At 40.4% G+C, this 22,698-nt stretch overlaps 2 protein-coding genes across 14 annotated transcripts in view; one reads left to right on the top strand and one right to left on the bottom strand.

Annotated features, from left to right (window-relative positions):
* The window catches only part of BPTF (bromodomain PHD finger transcription factor), a 69,501-nt gene extending 61,645 nt beyond the window's left edge, over positions 1 to 7,856 (top strand). For 10 of the 13 annotated variants that reach the window (XM_035103998.3, XM_035103997.3, XM_088662974.1 and 7 more), the window contains 4 exons: positions 625 to 817; positions 1,360 to 1,444; positions 3,771 to 3,957; positions 5,542 to 7,856. In XM_035103998.3, coding sequence (XP_034959889.3) covers positions 625 to 817; positions 1,360 to 1,444; positions 3,771 to 3,957; positions 5,542 to 5,578 — 502 coding nt within the window. In that variant the 3' untranslated portion in view covers positions 5,579 to 7,856. Of the gene's footprint in view, positions 1 to 624; positions 818 to 1,359; positions 1,445 to 3,770; positions 3,958 to 4,883 lie in introns of all 13 variants that reach the window. The other 3 variants (XM_088662976.1, XM_088662973.1, XM_035103992.3) reach the window with 1 other exon arrangement.
* A 3,366-nt stretch (positions 7,857 to 11,222) lies between these two features.
* On the bottom strand, positions 11,223 to 22,418 carry C2H17orf58 (chromosome 2 C17orf58 homolog). Its single transcript, XM_060271060.2, has 5 exons — positions 22,293 to 22,418; positions 16,751 to 17,353; positions 14,210 to 14,290; positions 13,131 to 13,322; positions 11,223 to 12,291 (listed from the first exon to the last, which is right to left on the bottom strand). The coding sequence occupies exons 1-5, from the start codon at positions 22,354 to 22,356 to the stop codon at positions 12,101 to 12,103; spliced, it is 1,131 nt and encodes a 376-aa protein (XP_060127043.2). The 5' UTR covers positions 22,357 to 22,418; the 3' UTR covers positions 11,223 to 12,100.
* Between the last annotated feature and the right edge of the window lie 280 nt (positions 22,419 to 22,698).

The raw sequence follows: 22,698 nt of genomic DNA, 5'->3' as shown, positions 1-22,698 counted from the left end.
TATCTGAGTGGTATTAAGTCTGTTATTGTTATGAATACCCCTTTAATGTGTTGCAGGACTCTGAATTACCATTTTTAAAGGAATATAGCTATATTAAAAAATAGTTGGGCAAACTATTACTTTTGGTAACACCTCTGTTTGCAAATGCAAAATGTACAATTTCTGGCTTCACTTTTGTTTCTTTCAGCTTTGCAAGCTGTTATGGTCTGTAGATACTTCAATTGCTTGAGATTAAATGTTGTTGATGCTGGTAGTTTTTCTTCTAAACAACTTTTCAAAAATTAGATACTGCTTCTTATAATGGCATTATAAGAAGCTGTATCTAATTTTTGAAAAGTAGTTTTGAGTAAATAGCTTTGCAATTGTTACTATACGGCCTATTATGTTTACATGTTTTTTTCCAATTGGATTTGCGTAATATAGGCATTCTGGTGGTTTTTGGTAACTTTTCTTCACAATGGAATGCTGTTATAATTATTTCAGTAAACATGTACTGTAGCTTGATTAGCATTTATAGCATGTTTCCTTTCAAATTCAAGAGGCAAATGTTCTTACCCGGTTTAGATTTCTGACCAGTGGACTATTTTCATGAAAAGGTTAACTGGTTTTTTTGGGATCTTGCAGATTTTACATTGGCTGTGACCGGTGTCAGAACTGGTATCATGGACGTTGCGTTGGTATTTTGCAAAGTGAGGCAGACCTCATTGATGAGTATGTCTGTCCGCAGTGTCAATCAACTGAAGATGCCATGACAGTACTCAGTCCCTTGACTGATAAAGATTATGAGGGGCTGAAGAGAGTGCTACGGTCATTACAGGTAAGGTAATTTAGTCCACCAGCATATTTAAATCCGGTTCTAATACATCTTTTGGCAATGTAATTTCATTAAATGCATGGAATTGAAAAGCACTCTTGAGTACATAAAACTCCCTCTGAAGCCAGAGCAGGCTACTTAGTAGGTAGCAATTGCCCCATAAATATCTCCTCATATATCCCTTCCCAACACCATGCAGTTCAGACACACAGAGTTAGATCCTGGTTTCTGCTTAGTGATGCTCCACTGTAGGAAGGGGAAGACAATTCTTGCCGATTCTTGCATCTCCCTGTGTTCCCAAGAAGCTGCTCAGAGACAGCGTGTGAGATGGTAAGGGATAAAGGGAATCGGCAAAGATAATCTCTCCTCCCCCTTCTTCTTTAGCTGGAGCCTCTGCTGGTTCTGAGTAGCATCTGTGAATGGAAGGAGCCCTTTTGTTTGTGGAACAGCCAACAGTCGATCCAGCCCACTAGACCTGGGGTGAAATGAGGTTCATCTTAATGAATGAAGTGAATTTTGAACTGAATATCTCCTTTTCCTAACAGGCTCACAAGATGGCATGGCCATTCCTAGAACCGGTAGATCCCAATGATGCTCCAGATTATTACGGTGTTATCAAAGAACCGATGGGTAAGTGTATTCCCACGTGATTTGATTACATACGCTGCCTTTCATTGACAGATCTGTTAACCAGGATATGCTCATCACACAGAAGGGTAAATCCAAAGAAACAATCATGTTCATGTATACCTGGAAGTATGTGCCATTGCATATGGTGGGACTTATTGCCTAGTCACTGCGAAAAAAATGGCAGCCAAAGAAATTTTCATACGGCTCTGTAGCTTACCACGGATCAAAATGATGTATTTATTCAGATCATGGGTAGGCAAACTTAAGGCCCAGGGGCCGGATCCAGCCCAATCGCCTTCTAAATCTGGCCCGCGGGCGGTCCGGGAATCAGCGTGTTTTTACATGAGTAGAATGTGTGCTTTTATTTAAAATGCATCTCTGGGTTATTTGTGGGGTATAGGAATTCGTTCATTTTTATTTTTATTTTCAAAATATAGTCCAGTCCCCCACAAGGTCTGAGGGACAGTGGACCAGCCCCCTGCTGAAAAAGTTTGCTGACCCCTGATTTAGATTCCTTAAAGAGATTTGTAAAAAATAACATCTGGGATATAGCAATTTCTGAGTTACCAGGCACAGGAGAGCAGTTAAAGGCACAACAAAGAGTGACACCTTCCAGGAAACGTGGACCCCTTTCTTTAACTATGTTAATGACCAAAATCAAGACTTCCTTATACCAGCCATTCAATAGTCTCAGTGGAGCGGTTACATTAAGTAATTATGTTTGAGTGTTGAATGTGTAAGTGCATGTCTAGAGACAATGGATAAAACATGCACCCTTCGATGTACTGCTGGATAAGTGTTTAATGGTTATTGTATTTGTTTAAAAACCAATTTAAAATGGTTTAAAAGAGAGAGTTGCATCCCACTTTTCTACTACAAGGGTCAACATGGTGGCTCACCATATGGTGTGGGTGTGGGTGGGTGTACACACACAAATTAAAAATTAAATTGTAACAACATTGGAATAAAGCATAACTAATAATTAGAAAACAGTGCAACACAAAAAGCCAGTTAGAATAAAAATCCTGACAAAATGAGGATGTCTGGAGTAATTGCTATAAAACACGGAGCCAACCAAACTTTGAGTGGAAGGGCAGTCCTCATCCTTGATGCCACCACCGTATCAGGCCCTCTTCTGTGGCCCAGTCAGTGGTGCCTGTGAAGGCAGAGGAGCAGAGGTGACAAATGTGAGAGAACATGGTCTTTCAAATACCCTGTCCCCAACGCCTTAAAGTCTTCTAACAGAGATCCTGACGTTAAGAACAAAAGAAGAGTCATGCTGGGTCTGGCCAAAGGCCAGCAACATGGTCTCACGGTGGCCAGCCAGAAGCTTCTGGAAAGACGACTAGCAGGACCTCTGTGCAACAGCACCGTTAACTTAAAGAGTAAAGCAGTCTTAGTTACATAGATAAATCTACATCTGTGCTTGGCCTAGCTCTAATGTCTGGCAGGTTGTGCCATAAATAAGTTAAAGTTCATGTGCTAATTCTATATTCTGAATTAGGAATAAATTTGGGCCTACATAAGCATATTTTAATCTGATTTCCTACTCAAAATGCAGGATTCAACTAACGAGTCCCACTAGCAGAAGCCTGTGCAAGGACAGAGCAAGTTTTTAATAATAATAATAATAATAATAATAATAATAATAATAATAATAATAAGCTTTGCATAGTTCGTGATAGCAAGTGTATATTGAGGAAATACTGTTCACGTAGAATTTGAGAAATGGTTCTATTTCTTGACTATTATTTATCATTATTTCTATTATTATCACAAGAAGGTGTCCGCTTACCCTCATCTCCTTTTCACCATTTTCATTTCATTCTCTGTTGTTACTATGGCAGTTACAGAACTGGGTCCTTTATCACAGTCTGCTCTTTGTGCCTTTGCATGTGCATTTCAGTGACAACTAATTGAAGCAGTCAACCAAGGTTATTAATTGAAATAAGGAGCAATCAGCAGGAGTAGATGAGCTGCAAATTTAGCAAGTTTATGTGCACTAATTGCTTTGAGCGATAAAAAAATAAGGAAAGCCAAAGCTGAAAATTAAGGGTATAAAAACCAAGTGATCTCCATTAGGAATGCCAGCAAGCTTATTAAATTCTCCATAGTGACTTCATGGATTTCTTTAAAATCTGCATATTTGTAGCTAATGATGATACATTCCCCTCCCCTTCTCCACCCTGTTCTGTACTCCACCTTCCTGTTACTAACTGTTATAAAGTGTTGCTTTTCTTACTTGTTTTCAGTGTATGAGATGAATTCTATAGGTTACTGACATCTTGTTTTTTAAAATTAAAAAAACCCTTTGTTTACTTTGAAGACCTTTCCACCATGGAGGAAAGAATACTGAAACGTTACTACAAGAAGGTGACCGAGTTTGTGGCTGACATGACCAAAATTTTTGATAACTGTCGTTACTACAATCCAAGTGACTCCCCTTTTTATCAGTGTGCAGAGGTTCTCGAATCATTCTTTGTACAGAAACTAAAAGGATTCAAAGCAAGCAGGTAAGTAGCCTCCCCCCCCCCCTTAGCACGCTTTTCTATTAAGTGTGCATGGCATACATGTTTATTGCTAGCAATTTATATGCTCAACTTTTTAAATGTCTGGTTCTCCCCGTGCATTTTGCCATGAAAGTAAACCTTCAGCAGTGAACGTAGAATGAGTGCACGACTAGCTTAAGGTTTTGTCAAACCAGTTGTGCAATCCTCATGAAATGACAGAGCAGTTTTGTTTAAATCAAAAATGGTGTATGGTATAATGAGGAGGGTGTAAAATTCGTTTGAATATTGGGAGTGTCAAGCAAAAACCCTTTTTGGCTACCTAGGCAGATTGTGCCCCCAAAGGTCTATCAGTCTCGGGATGTGTGCTCAGGAATTAGTGGGACTTGCTTCCTGGTGAAGGTGCTAAAGATTTTTCATTTTATATTACAAATGCAGCAGAATGAAGTCCCTGCTGATGAACTCTTTGGTTATAAACCAAGGAGATCTAAGGGCCCAACGCTGACTTAATCGTAAGCTTGGTTTCCTTCTAGTGAAGAAATTCATGGAGAGTTCCTGGTTCCAGGAGAATGAGAGTCACTTTTAATGGGGAATGAGGGTGATTCTCAGAGATGCTGTCTGTGTCTGCTCCAGCCCTTCCCGTTGCTTTAAAGATCAGTGGCATAAAGGTTGAGAAGGTCTACTTGTGCCGCAGCAGCGTTGCTCCCTGATGGTTACTATATCAAAAGGTGCTCTTGCATTTCATTTGCGGTAGTTCTCCAGCAAGGCCAAAATAAGGAAATAGTAACATGAGCAGAAAGCAGCAGTTGAGGCGACACTCATTCAGATTGTCATTAGTTTTGTCTCATCCTTTATTTTATTACCAGCACTTACTGTTTGGCTGTGACTCCCATTGCTGCTTCATTTACACCACCCATGTTCTTTTTTTGCAGATTGTGATAACTTTAGTCTGACCTTTCTAACTGGAATCAGAACTGGATGTTTGGCTTACATTTTCATTGTACCATGTCATTAAATCACTTTTTAAAAACAAAAATAAATCCATACTTGCTGTTCGCTTTTAAACTGCGCTTTAATGTGGAAGCTGCCGTTGGCTAGCAGCTATGTCGGAAAATAAAACAATCCGTTCTTTGAATACTGTGTCAAAATGAAGTCCAGTAATAGCAATGGAAGCTATGTAATATCAGTTTTAATAAAAACTCCCAAAAGAGGTTTTGATGAATTCTAACAAAAATGTGATATTTTAAATTCATGTTCTGCCAATAAATATACTTTTCTCTAAACACCTCCCAAAGCAATGTAAATTGGCTACATATAATTAATATGTACCTCACTCTGAGTATCATGTGACATTTCTGGATTATTATTTTTATATTTCCATTGAACATCATGTGCTTTTATACACAACTGAAAGTGGTTATATAGAGGAAGTTTCTTTCTGTATATGGTGTTTGCCTACGAAAGATGGAACGGGAACAGCAGCATGGCTGCATTTCCAGCTGAGTGGCAGGCCCTTGGCATCCACTTGAAACAACTGAGATCTCTTTAAATGAAGGGTGCTTAATTGTTCCCCTTTTCTGCATTCTGCAGGTCTCATAACAACAAACTGCAGTCTACAACTTCTTAAAGTTCCACGTGTTACCCTAACACAAAGAGCAAGAATCTGGTTGTCTGAATTTTATTTTTATTTTTATTTTTTAATTGGAAAAGCCAGAGGTTTTTAAGTCAGGGCGTCCTGAGAAGTCTTGATGTAAACTGCATTTTTATCAGTCGCATCAGATTATATTCTTGGCTTGATTTTGTCCAAAGGACAAAAGAATGAAATTCAGCAGCATCGTTTTCTTGTCAAGATCAAATTGTGACAGAAACAGGAAAACGTTTTATTAAAGGACAAGAGAGGAAAACAAGCGAGAGAAAACAAGATACAGTAAAATGGGGTCAAGTCCTAACCCCATAGAAATGCCACATCTGTTCTTCAGTGAAGAAGCTGGTTTAAAGTCCACACAGAGAAGTTTTGACTGTATTTATTTATTGTTGCAAAAGGACGCTTTTTTATTGCTGCCCTCATTTGTCAGCTTTTTCTTTCTTTCTTATAAGCCCCAGCTCTGGTTATATGTAACCCATTCTGTATCTTACCATGGTTCCTGTAGGTAAAAGTACAAGATGACCTCTAAATGTCTTTTCTTTCTATGAAAGGAGCTGCTATGTACACATGTGCACAAACAAACTGGGAATCAACAATGAGTTTATCGTTCATGGTAGAAGAAAACAATTAAGCTTGCATAAAAGTTGGGCTAAGTGGTCATGTACTACAGACTTTGTTGCCTTGAATATAACAGTACAATTTGTCATTTACTCTGCACCGGACTGATACGAGTAAAATCTATTCGAAGGTATCTTGTTTGTAAACATTTGTCAGATTCTAATTTTTTCCCCTTCTCCTTTTTGTATTAAAAATTCAAAATATGGATGTATATGAAACAAAATAAATGGAGATCATTGTTCTCTCCACAGATGTAGGTGTCTTTTGAATGTTCGCTAACCTGTTCATGAGGTTTCAGAGGTTTGTTCTGAACTGTAAACAATCCTGAGATAGTGTGGAAGGGAAAAGTAGGAAGGTGGACGAACCCCTGAGCATGGTTTTCCTTATGTTTAATCAAATGTAATAAAATTCTACTGTGGTGCCACAACTTTTGCCTTGATGATGAAGGAGTTGTGTACGAGTTGTCATTGTCCATTGCTAAGTGAGATAACATGGAGCAAATGATCATGTCGGGATAAATAACAGTCTCAAAACTGTGTTTCATTTTTGTGGCTTCTTTACTAGGAAAGGTGTGTAAAAAGATAAAAGCCAACAGACAGAGAGGCTTTGCAGATTTTTTTAAAAATTGCTTTCCCAACCAATCACGCCTGCTGTTGATGACAGTCTAAATATGTATATTATAAACCAGCAGCAGTTGGTTTTGGTAGCTCTACACCTGTGTTAACTAGATTTTGCACTAATTCACAATTTTGCCCTTCTGTGATCTGGAATTTATCTGATTATGGATAAGCTTTCCTTGGGTTTAACTTCACCCTGCTATGCAAGAACCTTTTCTGTTCCTTTCTTAGACATTGCGATCAACCACAATTTTCTTACTAAGTACAGGCTCAGGTGTACAAATACTTTGGGGTTAATTTTCTCTACGAAAGCCTTTGCTTTTGTATATAGATGCTGTCATTTTAACCAATGTGAAATCAAAAGAAAGTTAATTGTTCATTGTGAAAAGAGCATCCATTTATGCTTCTTAGAAGATAGGAAAAAAGAGTATTTGTGTTTTAGGCTATGTTGTCTTAGGACTTTTTACAAAAAATATGCTACATATTGTATGCATTATGTTTATAAAAACAGGAGAATTTTCATCCTTGATCCTACAGATATTGTCTCTTCACAATATTTCTGTATTATTCGTACATATGGCTGACACTGAAAAAAAAAACATGTTGAGAAATGAACTTTCTTACCCGTAGGCAATAGAGCACTGTTTTTAACAAATTGTGACAAACTGAAGAATAACTTTTTTTGTACATAATAGGGCATTTCATCTTAGACAAATAAAGGAATGTTGTTGGACATCAGATTTGGTGGAACTTGGCATTGCCATACTGTGCGGTAATTCTTGGGGGAATTTTTCATATAAATAATTATGAAATGAGGAAAATGCTACTTTCATACACTTTTTACCAAGCCTCATCATTTTTCCTACTGCTTTGTAATATATGAAGACAATTCTTAGCTGTAACTTACTATGGTAATTTTTAGTTTTGGGGGGTTTTTTTTGAAAAAGTTTTATTTATGAGCCAGTGTAATGTGTGTACATTTTAAATACCACTTCTGTAAAAGGAATAAAGAAAATTATACTTTACTCAGTTTTTTTTAATGAAACAATGTGCAGAATATTTGATTTGTTTCTGAACATCTCAGTGCATTATTAAAATTCCAGAATGTATGTTCACTTACTGAGACATATCTCTTAACATGGGTATTATGTAAAATGAGCCAGCTGAGGTCCCTTTTTAATCGCAGCTCCTCAGTCAAATTGAAGGATTTGGTGTTCCATGTCTAAATGGAGTTCAAAAGCTTCTCATTAGGTGCTTTGTTTTGTGACGGGTTAGGGCCTATTTATGGAGTCTCGAGTTGGAATGGTTTGGCTTTGAACAGCTGCAGAACATTTCTACCACTGTGGCAAAACACAACATTTAGTGGATTTTAATGAATGATCACTGTAAGCAATGACCATATGCAACTGTTCTCTTAAACATTTTTAAAACAAAAATACATGTTTTAAGTTGCATAGTCAACCATTTTATTTTACCAATCTCAAAGGTTGACTGCATTCAGACATAACATGTTTTGGAGCTTTGAGAATAAGCCTAGCCTCCTGGGCTAGCACATACGCTTCCACACACCTGAGAGCAGAAGTTTGGAAGCTTTTGCTTTTGCTTATAGTTAACTCTGGATCACAGTTAACCAAGAGTCATGATTTAACACAAACTATGGTTAAACAAAATAAAAAATTCCTTCCAGTAGCACCTTAGAGACCAACTAAGTTTGCCATTGGTATGAGCTTTTGTGTGCATGCACACATCTTCAGATACACTGAAACAGAAGTCACCAGACCCTTATATATGGTTAGACAGGCCCACGTCGTAACCCACGGTTTGCAGTTCTTAGTTTTGAAGGTAAGCATAAGTAGTGTTAGACCATGATCCTTGGTTTGGACAACACATGAAGCCTTGGTTAATTTAAAACATCAGCTGCATGGCAGGAGAGCCCAGGAGGTGGCTAGGCTTGTCCTTTAAGTGCTAAATCACAGCTTAGCATTACATCCAAAGGCAGCCATTGTTCTGTTACATTTAGTGGAGCACTACTTACTTTTGATTTCACATCAACAGCACTTCTAAATTTTATTTTACTTTGAAGTAATTCTCTTCTTAGCGATTGGCATGGAAATCTGCAGGAACATTTTCCAGAGTTTTATTAATGACATTTGGTGGGGTTTTACTCATAATATAACTACTGTGTCGTGAACTTTGGATAGTATGCTAGCTCCTTTTCTCAGTGCACAGTCCCCCAGCAGGTAGAAGTGGTTACGTCTTGGAAGAACATACTGTGTAAACACACCCAAAGTGAACTAGTTACTGTGGGGACAAGAATCCAGTCTAGATACCGCTGGGAGGAAAAAGGTAAGTGTAAGTACAACCAGAGTTGTCTTTCTCACAGAAAGGGAACAAACCTAAGCTGAAATGCAGCCAGTGTTTTCAAGCATTTATCTCATGACAATATGCTAAATGCAAGGAAGCAAAGCAACTATATTTCACCATAGTTTTTGATGACATGACATATTAATCTGACTACGTAGGAAGGTAACTAATACTGTTAAAAGGGGGATACTACTCTCCAAAGAAATTTACAGAGGCAGATATGGACAGAGATGTCACTCCTTCCTTTTTCTGACTCTTAACAGGGATCGAGAGGCAGAAATGAGGGGAGTTTACCTGTTCTTACCACATTATGCAAAACAGCATTTTCAAAACTGCTGGGAAGAAGTATGTTTGGAGTTTCAGATGCTTTTACAAGTTTACATAGCAGAGTATTGTAAACAAGGAATCTGTTGAGTTGCGTTTCCAAAGAAAAATGCACACAAAAGCCATACATTTCAGATAAAGCAAGGGGTTGAGTTCACCAGTTATTGATGCATTTTAATGTTACTCTCTTCACCTCCAAGTCTGCTTTCACCAACTTCCGTATATGTAGCACTAATCCTTATCGGAGTGTTTGAATGTTAGGAAAAGATACATCTTAAACAGGTTTACTCAGAGGATTTACTAAGGTGTTCTAGTGTATAGGATTGTACCAATCGCTTGCATCACAGGAAATCCCCAGTTCAAATCTCAGTTCAGTAATGAAGTCATGAGGCTTTAGGAAAGACATCTCTCGCATACAAGAATAAAATGCCATGGAAGTAGAACTAAGCTCTGCAAAGCAGCAAGCTCTGCAATGCAATTAAGAGAGTCTAAGAACATCATTTTTATCATTAGTTTAATACAGGTACATTAATAGCTACCTCATACTGATATATCAAAATAGGTATTCGTCTTTTCTAGGAAGCAAGTTTTAAAACTATGCTGGTCCTATAACAGCTCATCCTTTTTGCTGGTAATGGAAGAATCTGGCATCGTAGGCATTTAGATTTGAGTTAATTATAGAAAATAGTCTAATGGAATAAATGTAGGGAATAGTTGTATGCAGGCTGCCCCCTGTCCTCCCACTGGTCTGGGCTGCTGCCAGGAAGTCTCCTTTTGACAAAATAAAATGCCTTCATTCAAGATATCTTGGAAAAAATTCAACTCTGACATCTTGATTGTAAGTGTGCCATTTCCCCACACAATCTGAACCAACTCCTTTCCTTCCATTAATAAAATGCATTAACCTGTTATGAAATCATGACAGATCTAACGAGGAGACATTTCTGAGTTGTTTTGCTGGTATAAGGTTGCAGCTCTCCTAGGTAATTCCAGTCAGAGCTTTTTTAAAAACAAAACCCTACAATGGGGGAGAGTGCTTATGAAGCCTTCCATTCCCTTTCCATCTCTCATCAAGCAAAGTCTTTTCTTTTCCTGAAACTTGAGCTGAAGAGCTGCATTTTTTCCCATTGCATACATATGGCCTGTTACTAAATTGGACCATTCTGATAACAATATTGCTTTCTCTTAATAGTAACTACATCTTGGAAACATTGCTGTTGTAGAGAACACAGGCCTAGTTTTCTCCAAACATTCAGTTATCAACTCTCAATGTTTCCTCAAAATGTTTGAATGCATTGTTTTCTACATAAAGCAGTTGCCTTTGTGAGATCAATCGTGAAACTGCCCCAAAACAGGTAACTCTTTGCATTTTTGCTTATGATTTATATGTACCTAATTTCTTTATACAATTGCCAGAGGAAAAATATCTATTAACAGAAGACGCTTACCTTCTGGCCTGAGAGCTACAACATTCACCCAATGTTCTGCTTAGTTCGTGGCTATTAAATTTGAAGTTGAGGATGAATATGACTGCATAAGCTTTGTGTACTCTCGGGTCAGCAGAAACTCCCACCATAAATTACTTCTGTTAACAAACAAAAAGGAAGGCAAATAATGGAATGGCTTGTGCTAAAACACCACTCTCCAAAGTACTATAGTGTGGATGTGGAATTGGGAAAGCCCAATTCCATAAGCAGGTTTACTTGCGGTAGCTAAAATTATATACATTTGTTTATTTTTAATCACATGCATTTCTCATTGTTCCAAAGAATGTATCATATTTTAAAATGTGAACTCCCCAATATTAATGCCAAAAACTGTCAGTTTCTCATGGAAGCATGGATATTGCTGGCAACTGTGGCCATCATTTGATTTTCCGTTCGAGCTGTTTTTGTAGACTGCTTGCATTTCCTATGCTGTTTATTGCAGAGTTTGGATAATAACAAATCGTAGTTTTTATCAGGCAAAGTACATAGCAGGCAAGCCAATTGGAATAGTTAGATGCCTAAACTTGATTTAGTTTTAAGAATTGAGAATGAAATTATTCAGGACAACAACTGGAAGATGCCTCGTAAGAAGCAAGTGGGCCTATACTATCACGTTTCATCATTTTCACATAAATCTTCAGCTTGGAACTGTTCTTCTCATGTTGATTTGCACCTGTAGAAGCTTGCCCAGGAGATGAAAATAATCAGTTTTGATGAAATACGTAATCCACTGAAGGACTATGGTTAGAGACAGGTAGAAATACCGCTGGGAAAGTATATTATAAACAGGAAAGAGAGTAAGAAACTCAAAGCATGTGTTGACCATGAAGAGTAGCGAATTCCAGAACCGCAGCTCAATCTCGAAATGCAAACAGGTTTGTTGTGGATTCTGTGTTGGTTGGTAGATTACTGAAGCCAATGAAAGCTCATGTCTCAATAACCTGGTTAGTCGTTAGGGTGCCACAGCAAAAGAAACAAAATCCTTCCGCCATTTAGGGAGGACCTGGAGCCTTTTTCCAGAGAAGCGGGAAAAGCCGTGGCTTCTTCTAGTAACAGCTGCAAACCTGCTTCAGTCCCAGAGGAGCTGTACATCTTCACCCACATTTGGTGTGAGCTGCCTGTTGAACTTTCTGATGCCGCCTTCTGTTGAACCTTTTCATGTAGCTGCTGCCCCTCCAAAGAAGCCCATCTCCTGGCCTCAGGTGCCCTCTGACATGCTCTTGCAGAACTGCCGGCAGCTGTCTTCTCCTGTGGTAGATCTGACCCATCGTTATGTATCTGCTTCCTGCAAAATAGCAAGCAGCATGGGTGCCTTCTGGATGTGCGGCAGTGAACATGGTGCAGGGCACATTTTGAGGTTCCACATTTTACAGTTAACTTGATTATACGGCTAATTAATACCTGAGAAGTTGGCATCGCCAACCAAGTCTTCAGCAGTATTCCTTCTTCCTGTTTAAAACCCGAGCCGAGGGACCCCATAATTAACAGCACTCATGTTTAACTTGCCAAAATGGCATTAGCTGAGGCCAGGGGACCATAACCTCAAGGGCCATTTGTCATTCATTACCTAATCCCTTATGCAACAAGCTCGGTTTGATTAACTCAATAAGCTTTGGGGAAATAGAAACCTCACTTAAAAACAACAACAACAACAACAACAACCAATTGGTGTAATTAAAATCTAAAATACTGTATACACAACTTGAGTGGCTTTTGAATGTTGTGGCGGGAATGTTAAGTAACTCGGTGCAAGAACATCTGCATTGCATGCAGAAGGTTGCAGGTATCTATCTCCAGGTAGATCAAGGAGAGAAATATGTCAGAAACCCTTAAGAGTTAGTATAAGGCAGTTTCCCGTCTTTCTGGCAGGGTTTCCCAAACTTGGGTCTCCAGCTGTTTTGGGACTACAACTCCCAATATCCCTAGCGAACAGCACCGTGGTCAGTGATGATGGGAACTGTAGTCTGAAAACAGCTGGAGAGCCAAGTTCGGAAAACACTGTTGTAAAAGAACTAGGGAAGTTTCTTTAGCAAAATTTAGCACATTGTGTTATTCTTTTCTCTCTCCTTGCCTGACCCTGCTAACTTGGGCTGAGTTGGAAGAGAAAAGGTTGTGATACATTACCAAGTTTAAAGTCCGGACAGGGTTTACTGCAGTTCAAGGTATCCACAACCATCATATGAACTCGTAAGAAGAAGCCATCAGGGGTGAAGTACAAGCGATTTATCTTGTACAGTCCATTGCTGCTCACCAACAGTGTCACCAAACTCGTTCCTTTATGAACCATGATGACATCATGAACAATCCCATTCACCACTTTTAAAAAAAGAGAGGAGCACGTAATTGATAGCTAGTTGGTACTAATTTTTCAATTGTTTGAAGCTGCTTATAACACACTGTAAACTATTTTTCAATAGAAGTTCGCTGCACAGTGCTCGCCACAATAAAAAACATCACAAAAACTAATTAAAATGTCAAAGTTAGAACTAATAAAAATAGTAAAAATTTACAATTGGTGAGTTTAATTCAACAACTGAATACATTATTATTCATAGTAAAATATGAGGCTGACCTGGGAAAAAAGTATTTTGAATATGTGGATATTCAAAAATACAGCCTGATATATTGCAGTCTCTGCAAACCACAAATACAACAGATTTCTGTCTGGATGTCATGTGACCTTCCCATCTGCTGAAGAAATGAAGCCATTTTACAGTACCCACGCCGGATAAAGATCCAAGCAGCACTAACGTTGCAATATGTGGGGTGATATTTCCATGCAAAAATGACAAAAAAATAGTTGGGGGGGAGGCAAAGAGATGGGGCCCCAGGCCCCCTAGGAGCATTCCACAGGGTCCCCGTGGTGTCTTAGGTGGTCAAAAGTAAAAGCATGTCAAGGAGCACTTTGTAAGAGCATTCAGAGAGATAAAAACCACTACTGAGTACTCTGAAATGTATTTCCATGTGTTTCTATATTTCTACTCTGCCCTTTGGGGATTGACAATAATGCTATCAATGGCATTGATAAAACTAGAATGTTAACATTTGCCATGGCCAAGTAAGTTGGAGGCTTGTGCTAGCCCTGACTCTGGAAAGAGGGACAACTCTCTTAGGTGGAAAGTTGCTGAAATTGCCCCAAGCCTGAAGTAAGACTTGTATGTAACCGAAGTATGACCAATTTAGTTGGAGCTGGGTGAACTTACCGAATTCGCTGCTGCAGAATGCCTCCACCTCTTCACGTTCCCTCCTGCAGTCTGTCAGGCACACCTCTGTATTGTCAGCATCTAGAGCAATAACAAGAGTCCCATGGATTTACGGAAAGTTAACGCTGAGCAGCTCCATAGCAGGAAGAGGTGGAAGCAGGAAGGGGTGGAAGCCCGTCTTACCCGGGTGACTAAGTTTGTTAATGGCTCGTCTTCCCAGGATGTTCTAGCAGCCACAAAGCTTCCAGTACCTCCTGTTGTGATATCAGAATGTTGACCTGGTGCACTAATTGGATTTTTTCTCTCTCTCTCAAAAACATATTGGAACAAAAAAAAATCTCTCGTGTGCAGATGCATTCAGAAGACCCAAACGCAACCGATCTCACACAACAGAGAAACTTGAGTTCAAAAGTGAACTTTAAAGCAGGGCTTTGGGCGGGGGAGGTTTCTAGCCAGGGTTTCTGCCCAGGCTGAAGCCTGAAGAGGAGCATCATTAAGGCTCCCAGCATGTCTGGTCTTTAGCCAGAGAGAAAGATGAAAAAGTGAATGTCCTTCCCCTTTCCCCATGAAGCCAAAGAAGGCTCATTTACAGAGCGAGGGAGAGTTGGAGAATCTGGAGAGGCTACAGTGGCTCTCCCCAGTGAAGCAGAAGATAGGATCCCCTGTGGGTGTGAGTACGAAATTCTGTAGGGACGGAGGGAGGGGTGGGAAGCTGAGGAAGAGAATCAGTTGGACTAGATGATCCTTGGGGTCCCTTCCAACTCTACAATTCTATGATTTTACAATCCCTTCAGAACTTTGAATGTGTTTAAATAGCTACAGTTGAGTCATTTTACAGACTATACATGATCTACACACGGCTAATTAAGGGGTATGTGAACATTTTTAAAGTGATACAGTACTAAGATTTTCAGCTGCTTCTCCAGCTTTAAAACCATATTAAGAAATCACTGCAGTAATTTGTTCAGCTTCAGCTTTTCCAGAGCGAGTGCTTATAATACTTTTATAATACTTTCAAATGCCTAACAAAACTCTATCAAAAGGCTGAAACCAAGCATAGACTTTGTTCCTAAACCTTGAGCCCATATTAATTGACAAATCCAGACGTTTAACTTGCACGTGAGCTAAACAATTGCCACATGATTATGGTTGGTTTCCCTCCCTTCCCTAGGTTTGTTTTCGACTTCTTAATTATCTATTGAATTTCACATAAATGTAAGTTGTTCCTCCATTTGCACAGGAGGGAAGCTATTTCCACTGCCTACAGAACTTTGTGGGTGGAACATCTTGCTCCATTCTCAATAGTTACCCGGTCCCTGGGACCAGATATACAAACAGTGCAGGGGGCTATGGAGAGTATAAATGTATTATGTACCACGAGCTGTGTTCCATTAACAGAAAAAACATAAGGATCCAAGCCAGAGTTCGTTTCTCCTGGTAATATATGTTTTAGAAAACAAGATGAATTTTCAATTGTCTGTTGCAATAACTGTATTTCAGTTGCTTGCCAAGACACCTTTGTCAAGAAGGAAATCCCGTGTCATCATGTATTTAACAACCAGTTGTTGTTTTTTCATTCATTTGCTCCATTGTCAGCCTTGCCAATTTCATTCTTTCTCAGACCTTTCGAAGCCATTAGCTTAGTTGGCTGTGTTCAAGCCTTGCTTTGTCTGGCAGAAAGCTAGCGGCAAACAAGCACAGCTGCATATATAGATTCTGTGTTTTGTTTTCCTGTGCAATCGTATAAAGGTAAAAGGTAAAGGATCCCTGGATGGTTACGGTAAGTCCACTCAAAAGCGACTATGGGGGTGTGGTGCTTATCTCACTCTGCAGGCCGAGGGAGCAGGCGTTTTTCCCGGCTGCCCGGCAGCTTTCCGGGTCATGTGGCCAGCATGACTAAACCGCTCTAGCACAATAGGACACCATGACAGAAACCAGAGTGCAGGGAAATCGCCATCTAGTGTCACATTGTATATTGCACTGAAGGCACACTTAAAATGTTTTATTTGCAGTTGGATAGCTGAGTCCTAGACAAATAGACAGCTCCTGCTATGCTCCAAAGGCCTGCAAAAATAAATGGGCCTTAAGCTGACAAATGCATAAGTATGTGGGCAACAATCAGATCTGTACTGGGTTCACACAGCTATTTTGAAATGAAAAGCAGAAAGCAAGCGACTTGCATACTTACTACTCTGGCTATTTTAAAGCATTAATTCGAGCAGCTTTTACTACAGCATTTACTACTGGGAGTGGCGAATGCTACCATGGTACATACTACTTGCGGTGGGATATATTGTGTGTGGTATTTAAATGCTAGGGGAAACGAAGCCGTTAAACTGAAAATGAATTATCTGTTTTACGTGGGAGGTCCGATTAAGGCTCACGATCTTCTGAGCTTAAAAACCTGATCGTATGTATGCCTATTTGGAAGTAGGCGCCAGTAAAATCAGTGGCACTCCCAAGCTAGTGTGGGCGGGTTTAGGATTGCTGCCTAAAGCTGTAAATGGACTTAGGGTGAGCAGCAAAGCCCTGCTTCCTTACCATTCTTTGAGACACTGTGGTGATACGGCAAGCTTGACGCCTGTCGGTTTGTGAGCCAGGAGGGATCGGTGGCATTTCCGAGCGAACGGCTGGGCTTGTCATAGGGATTGATCTTGCCAGGCTGATATAGGCGATCCAAACTTCCAGAACGTTGCCCGGGGCTTGACCCTGTGTTCTTGAAAGGGTGAGCTTCTGCCAGCAGTCTACCCTGGCGATGGGAATAGGCAGGGGGCCGGAAGTAGGCAGAGATGCTGTTGGCTGCTTTCAGCTGCAGCCTATCCGTGTGCATTCGGTTTGTTTGACTGAAGTTAATGGCGGGGAGAATGCTCTCCTGGCGGCTCTCGGAAGGGAAGCCCTTGGCATCCTGAATGGGCTCCTTCCTTAAACCTGTGTGGTTCTCTACTGAATATTTGACCTTTTTCTTCTTGTCCCGGGACAGCAGGTGAGTCTGTTCGGCTTCCCCTTTTCCCAGGTCTTCTGGAGGCAGTGTCTGGTCCTCGGTGCTGCCGCCTCTTAGTGGAGACTTACTCTGGCTTGGTGTGGAGCCGACGGACCCATACATGTCTTTGCTGAACGGCTGGATGGACTTTCCAGCATATGGACCTGCATTTGAGAGAGGGAGGGAGGGGTTAAAATGCAACTCGAGCAACGATCCAAGTTCCACAAGTGCAGCAATCACTCTTCCCTTCTATGGCAAGACCTTAACCTGCTATGACTGTGTTTCTTTGTGAAAGTCAAGGTTGGTGACTAATGGGATGTTAAGGGGGATTCATGGATGTTTGTGGGATTACTCTGCTCCTTTGCATTTGCCTTAAAGCGTTTTACAGGCAGTACGTTTGTACACCGCTGAAATGGTCCTGCTACCTCTGAAGGATCTGGTAAACCTCCGGGTATAGGGCGGTATATAAATTCAATAATAATAATAATAATAATAATAATAATAATTGCAAATCATAAGCAGACCAGTCACTTCTTAGCCTGCCTTTTCCTCCTCCTCTTTCTCATTGTGTGGCATATTTTGGTCAGGGACTTCATTGGAAGGACAGGACTGAGTGGTAGCTGCTATATCAGAGCAGCTGTCCTCGGGTCTCAGCAGCCACATTTGATTTTGTGCCAGCTTCTAGTTTCTAAAACACTACCCTATCTATGAATGCCAGTGAAGAAACTCAACGGCATTCATCTATTTTCTAGCACCCTAGAGCAATCTTCTCTAACCTGGCGTTTCCGAATCAACAACTCGCATCACCCCCAGGCAGCTGTACCAATGCTCAAGGGCCCTGGAGTTGGACAACAGGGGACGCACAAGACTGGGGGAGCCTGTTTAAGAGCATCCATATAACTTTAAATTGCTACTGTGGTGAAACTGTTAGGCTAGCCGAGCATCTTTCCAGTTCAGGCCTCAGCGCTGCAGAACAATGTATTGCGTTGTGTGCTTTAAAAAAAGAAAACCCAGCTGTGGACAAGCGGAAGCATGGAAACCTAGAATTATTTTTCCCCTGTTTTCGTTACAAATTAAAAGCACGATTTATAAACAAACTCCTCTCTAAAAAAAGGAATGCTGAATGTCCAGGGAGCATCCGGGGAGCAGGGTTCACATTGCATCCTGGTCCAATTGTTTAAAAGTCCCTGACAAACACGGCTATTTGATTTTCCCATCCACAGGAAGCTTTGTTGACAATGTCATCTGCTCTGCTTAAGTCCTGCCACCAGCTCTGCATATTGATGAATAATTCTTCTACCTAAGATTTAGATCCCCGAGATGCAAAGGCAGTTGTCTGAGAACCCTAAAAACCAAACTTTAATGTCCCAACTGCCGTTTGTTACAAATTACAATCTGATCCTAACTGTGTTTATTCAGAAGCCCGGTTCATCGATTTCTGAGAAGGAATGCTTAACACTTCACCTGCAGGAACTTGGAGTTCTGGGATTCTCAGCCTCCAAAACCAACTTTTATGTATTCCCCTTTCAGCTTGCAAATAACAGAGCAGTTTAAGCTTTGAAACTGGTTTCTCCACAGTCAAGTTAGCTCTCTGCTTGGACATATTAACAACCTTGAATTAAAATTACTTCATACAAGTAATTTAACTCAACCTTCCCACGTAGATAAGCAACTGTGTTGTTGTTGTTGTTGTTGTTGTTTTTAAATGCACAATCATAATAGCAGGCAGCCTATTTCTTAACAGGTGAATAGGAGGAAAGTTTATTGGGGGGGAGGAGTTTGACCTTTTTACTAATGGAAGCTAAAAAAAAAAAAAACGATGGTGAGCTCTCAGTTGCATTTTGTTACTGCCACAGGCTGGCGATACAAAACGGGCAACTTCCCAGACCTGGTTTTATGCTGGTTCCATGGAGAATGATCTTTCCCACCCCCATCCCAGCAGGAGGGTTTGTGGGTGGGTGTTGCATTATTCCAACCCTTCTTTCCCACATTTAGATTGTCAATATATATCACATAAGACACTCAAAGAAATATTCGCAACTCCCACTGTTGATTCTGTCTGCTGATTTAACTCCGGTTCTGAAGTCTCTTGCCAGTTGACATCATCATTGACATGCTCCTTTCCCATGACCACAGCTGGTGAGAGTAAAGATTGCCCTGATACCGCCTGGGAAGGCAGAACATTGCCATGAAGGAAGAGGAAAACCCCTTGCAGGCCAAGTGGTGGCTTTTCCATCTAACCATGCTTGCTTCTCCCCACCCTGCACTCCTTTGATTAAATAGACCCACCATTTCTGGTTTTTTTAGTCCATCACATGTGATTCCAAGGGGTAGGTTTTTATCAGATGGCACTTACATTAAAATTTTCCTGCGCCTATATTCTTGGGTGCCCCATTTATTGTAGAAGAGCTAAGTGTTCATATGCATCAAGGGCCAACTGCATGCTGTGCGAAAAGGAAAGTTCAGGGTTGCACAGGACTCAGCTACGCAGCTGCAAATAAAGCGTTTTAAATGAGCTGCGAAGTGCAATATACAAATGTAACGCTAGATGGCGGTGGTAAGCTATGCAAAATTCAATGTATTTTTCAAAATGTTTTTTTTTAAGAAAAACCATTTTCATTGCTTTTTTTTTTGAAAAATATGTGTTTAGATTTCACCGCAGTCTCATCCCAGGGTGTTGCCGGAAGGGGTTCTAATGAATCATATACCTTGCCTTGGGGGAGATGGGGCCTAGGACTCTTCAGTTTTATCACTAAACAGTTATGGTTTCTCCCAAAGAATCCTGGGAACTGTAGTTTGTTGTGGGTGCTGAGAATTGCTAGGAGACCCCTGTTCCCCCTCACATAGCTACCATTCTCAGGGTAGTTTAACAATCAATTCCTCTTCCCAGAGAACTATGAGAATGGTAGCTCTGTGAGAATAGGGGCCTCTGAACAACTCTCGGCACTTTTAGCAAACCACCATTGCCAAGATACTTTGGGAGAAGCCATGACTGCTTAACAGAGCATGATACTGCTTTAAATGTGTTGGCAGGTGGAGCCCTGGATTCAAATACCTGCTCAGCTCCAAAGACCAGTGGGTGAACTTGGGCTGGTCACTTTCGCTCTCAACTTAACCTAACTTCACAAGGGACTCAGCTATACAGCTGCAAATAAAACGCTTTGAGTACGTTTGAAGTACAATACTGTATACAATGAGTTGGAAGAAGGGACCCTGACGGTCATCTAGTCTAACCCCCCTCGCAAAGCAGAAATATGCAGCTGCCCCATACAGGGATCAAACCTGCAACCTGGGCATCATCAGCACCACATTCTGTATTATGTTTTTATTTGGGTTGGAAGCTGCCCGGAGCGACTGAGACAACCCAGTCAGAAGGGTGGTATACAAATAATAGGATGATGGTGATGATGATGATGGATTTATGATTAACCAACTGAGCTATTCAGTCAGTGCAGATAACACTGGGCTAGATGAAGCAGTGGTCTCACTCGGTCGAAGGCTGTGTTGGTAGGGAAGGCATCAAGCAGCTCCTTTGCAAATTCTCTCCCCCCCCCTTATCTCACCTCTCTCTTCTTTTTTCCCCCTTCCTCTCCTATCTCTGGAGGCTTAGGATTCACTGCACTATCTCACCAGCCTGAGGAACAAATGGTCAGAGTCCTTGCCATATGTCTGTTTTTCCCCTGAACATGATTTACGATTCGGGGAGGATTTTTATTTTAAATTGGCAAATTATCCGGGTTTTTGAAAACAGAACCGAGAAGTGTGTGTGTGTCCCCAAAAAGCTCAACAACTCTTCGTGTCTGGTTTTCTACTTCTTGAAATATGGCAATCCTACAGTGTTGCCTCACTACCTCTTCAGAGGCTCCTCACCCATTGTCATAATTTATACACCATGGAAGGGGCAACTATTATAGATATCTCTATATGCTGCTAGTCCAGGGAAAAACACACACACACACACACATAATTAACATCCCAAACAGACCAGAGGCTGGTGCACAGTTTTTCTCCCTCAGGCGCGCACACAGGTGCAAAGGTTCCTTCCCAAGGCTCAGGGGGGGGGGTTGAGGGTTGCCACACGTCCGGAATCTTCCGGACGCAGCCGGAATGCTGCAGTCAGCAGTAGTGTCTGGCTGGAAATCGGGGGTTTGTCTGTGAAAATCCAGACGTACGGCAACGTTGGCGTTTTTGCTGATTTTCCATGAACATAACTCAAAAATGTCATTCTCAACAACTTTGGCCAATAATAATAATAATAATAATAAAGCTCAACAACTTCAGGCGCAATAATAAGAATAACAATAATAAAAGCTCAACAAGTTTGGCCAAAAATAATGATAATTAAAAAGCTCAACAACTTTGGGCTAATAATAATAATAACAGCTCGACAACTTTGGGCAATGATAATAATAAGAATAGCTCAACAACTTTAGCCAATAATAATAACAACAATAATAATAAAGCTCAACAACCTTGGGCAATAATATTATTATGATTATCTCAACAACTTTGAGCAATAATAATGATAATTTACCGTAAATTGTGCAACAACTTTGGGCAATAATCAGCAGTTCTTTTTTTTCTGAGGGGACACAGGGGTACGCATACCCATAAACATTTTGTGAATCTTTGTACTTTTGTCCATTTACTGTATTTATTTTTCCCGATTTGAACTACAAAATGGTGATTTTCTTGAGTCAAAATGAGAGTATCCCCTAAACATTATTTTTTTTTAGAAAAAAAATCACTGGTGATGATAATACTGTAATAATAAAGCTCAAAACGTAATTTTGGGTTATAATACGAATAATAAAAGTTCAACAACTTTGGCTAATAATAATAATAATAATAATAATAAAGCTCAATAATTGTGGATAATAATAATAATAATAGCAGCTCACCAACTTTGGCTAATAATAATAATAATAATAAAGCTCCACAACTTTGCTCAGAAAAGCTCCATGACTTTTCTGTGAGGAGAATTCCCTCCGCGTCTGTGGGAAGGGCTGCAGCTGGTGCAGGCGAAAGTTGGGCAGCAGGAAGGGAAGCGCGTGAGTGCGTGTCTGTCCCCGCGGGGCCTCCTCGGCTGCTGGCAACACCTACCTGCCCCAGAGCTGAAGGGGAAGCCCAACGCGAAGCCCAGGAGCCAAAGACCTGGGGATGTCATTGTGAAGGAAATCTTTTTCCAATCTCCAAGGGAGCCAGAGTGTCTCTCTCTCTCCCCCTTTCTTTCTCTCTCTCTCTCTTTTGGCCCTTCCCCCTGTTCATGCTAATGAGAGGCATCCTTAGGGGAAACGGGAATCAGTCACTCCCTGGAGCAAGACCCAGCTTTATTATTATTATTATTATTATTATTATTATTATTATTATTATTATTATTATTATTATCAGCATCAGCATCAGCATCAGCATCAGCATCAGCATCATCGTTTGTTTTATTTACTTATATTTTATTGAAGTCATTTCCATTAAAAGAAATACAGAGAAAAAGAAAGAAAAGTAAAAGGGG

This window comes from Zootoca vivipara, chromosome 2 (genome assembly GCF_965207765.1).
Source record: "Zootoca vivipara chromosome 2, rZooViv2.hap1.1, whole genome shotgun sequence".
In the NCBI taxonomy this organism is placed as follows: domain Eukaryota; kingdom Metazoa; phylum Chordata; class Lepidosauria; order Squamata; family Lacertidae; genus Zootoca; species Zootoca vivipara.
This window is presented reverse-complemented; position numbering and strand designations above follow the sequence as displayed.

Excerpts from the sequence above, each read along its gene's own strand:
- C2H17orf58 (XM_060271060.2), bottom strand. The coding sequence starts at position 22,356 with ATGACATCCCCAGGTCTTTGGCTCCTGGGCTTCGCGTTGGGCTTCCCC. Across the intron at positions 17,354-22,292 it reads CCCCTTCAGCTCTGGGGCAG|GTCCATATGCTGGAAAGTCC; the intron begins GTAGGTGTTGCC and ends TCTCAAATGCAG. Across the intron at positions 14,291-16,750 it reads CCACAGTGTCTCAAAGAATG|ATGCTGACAATACAGAGGTG; the intron begins GTAAGGAAGCAG and ends TTATTGCTCTAG.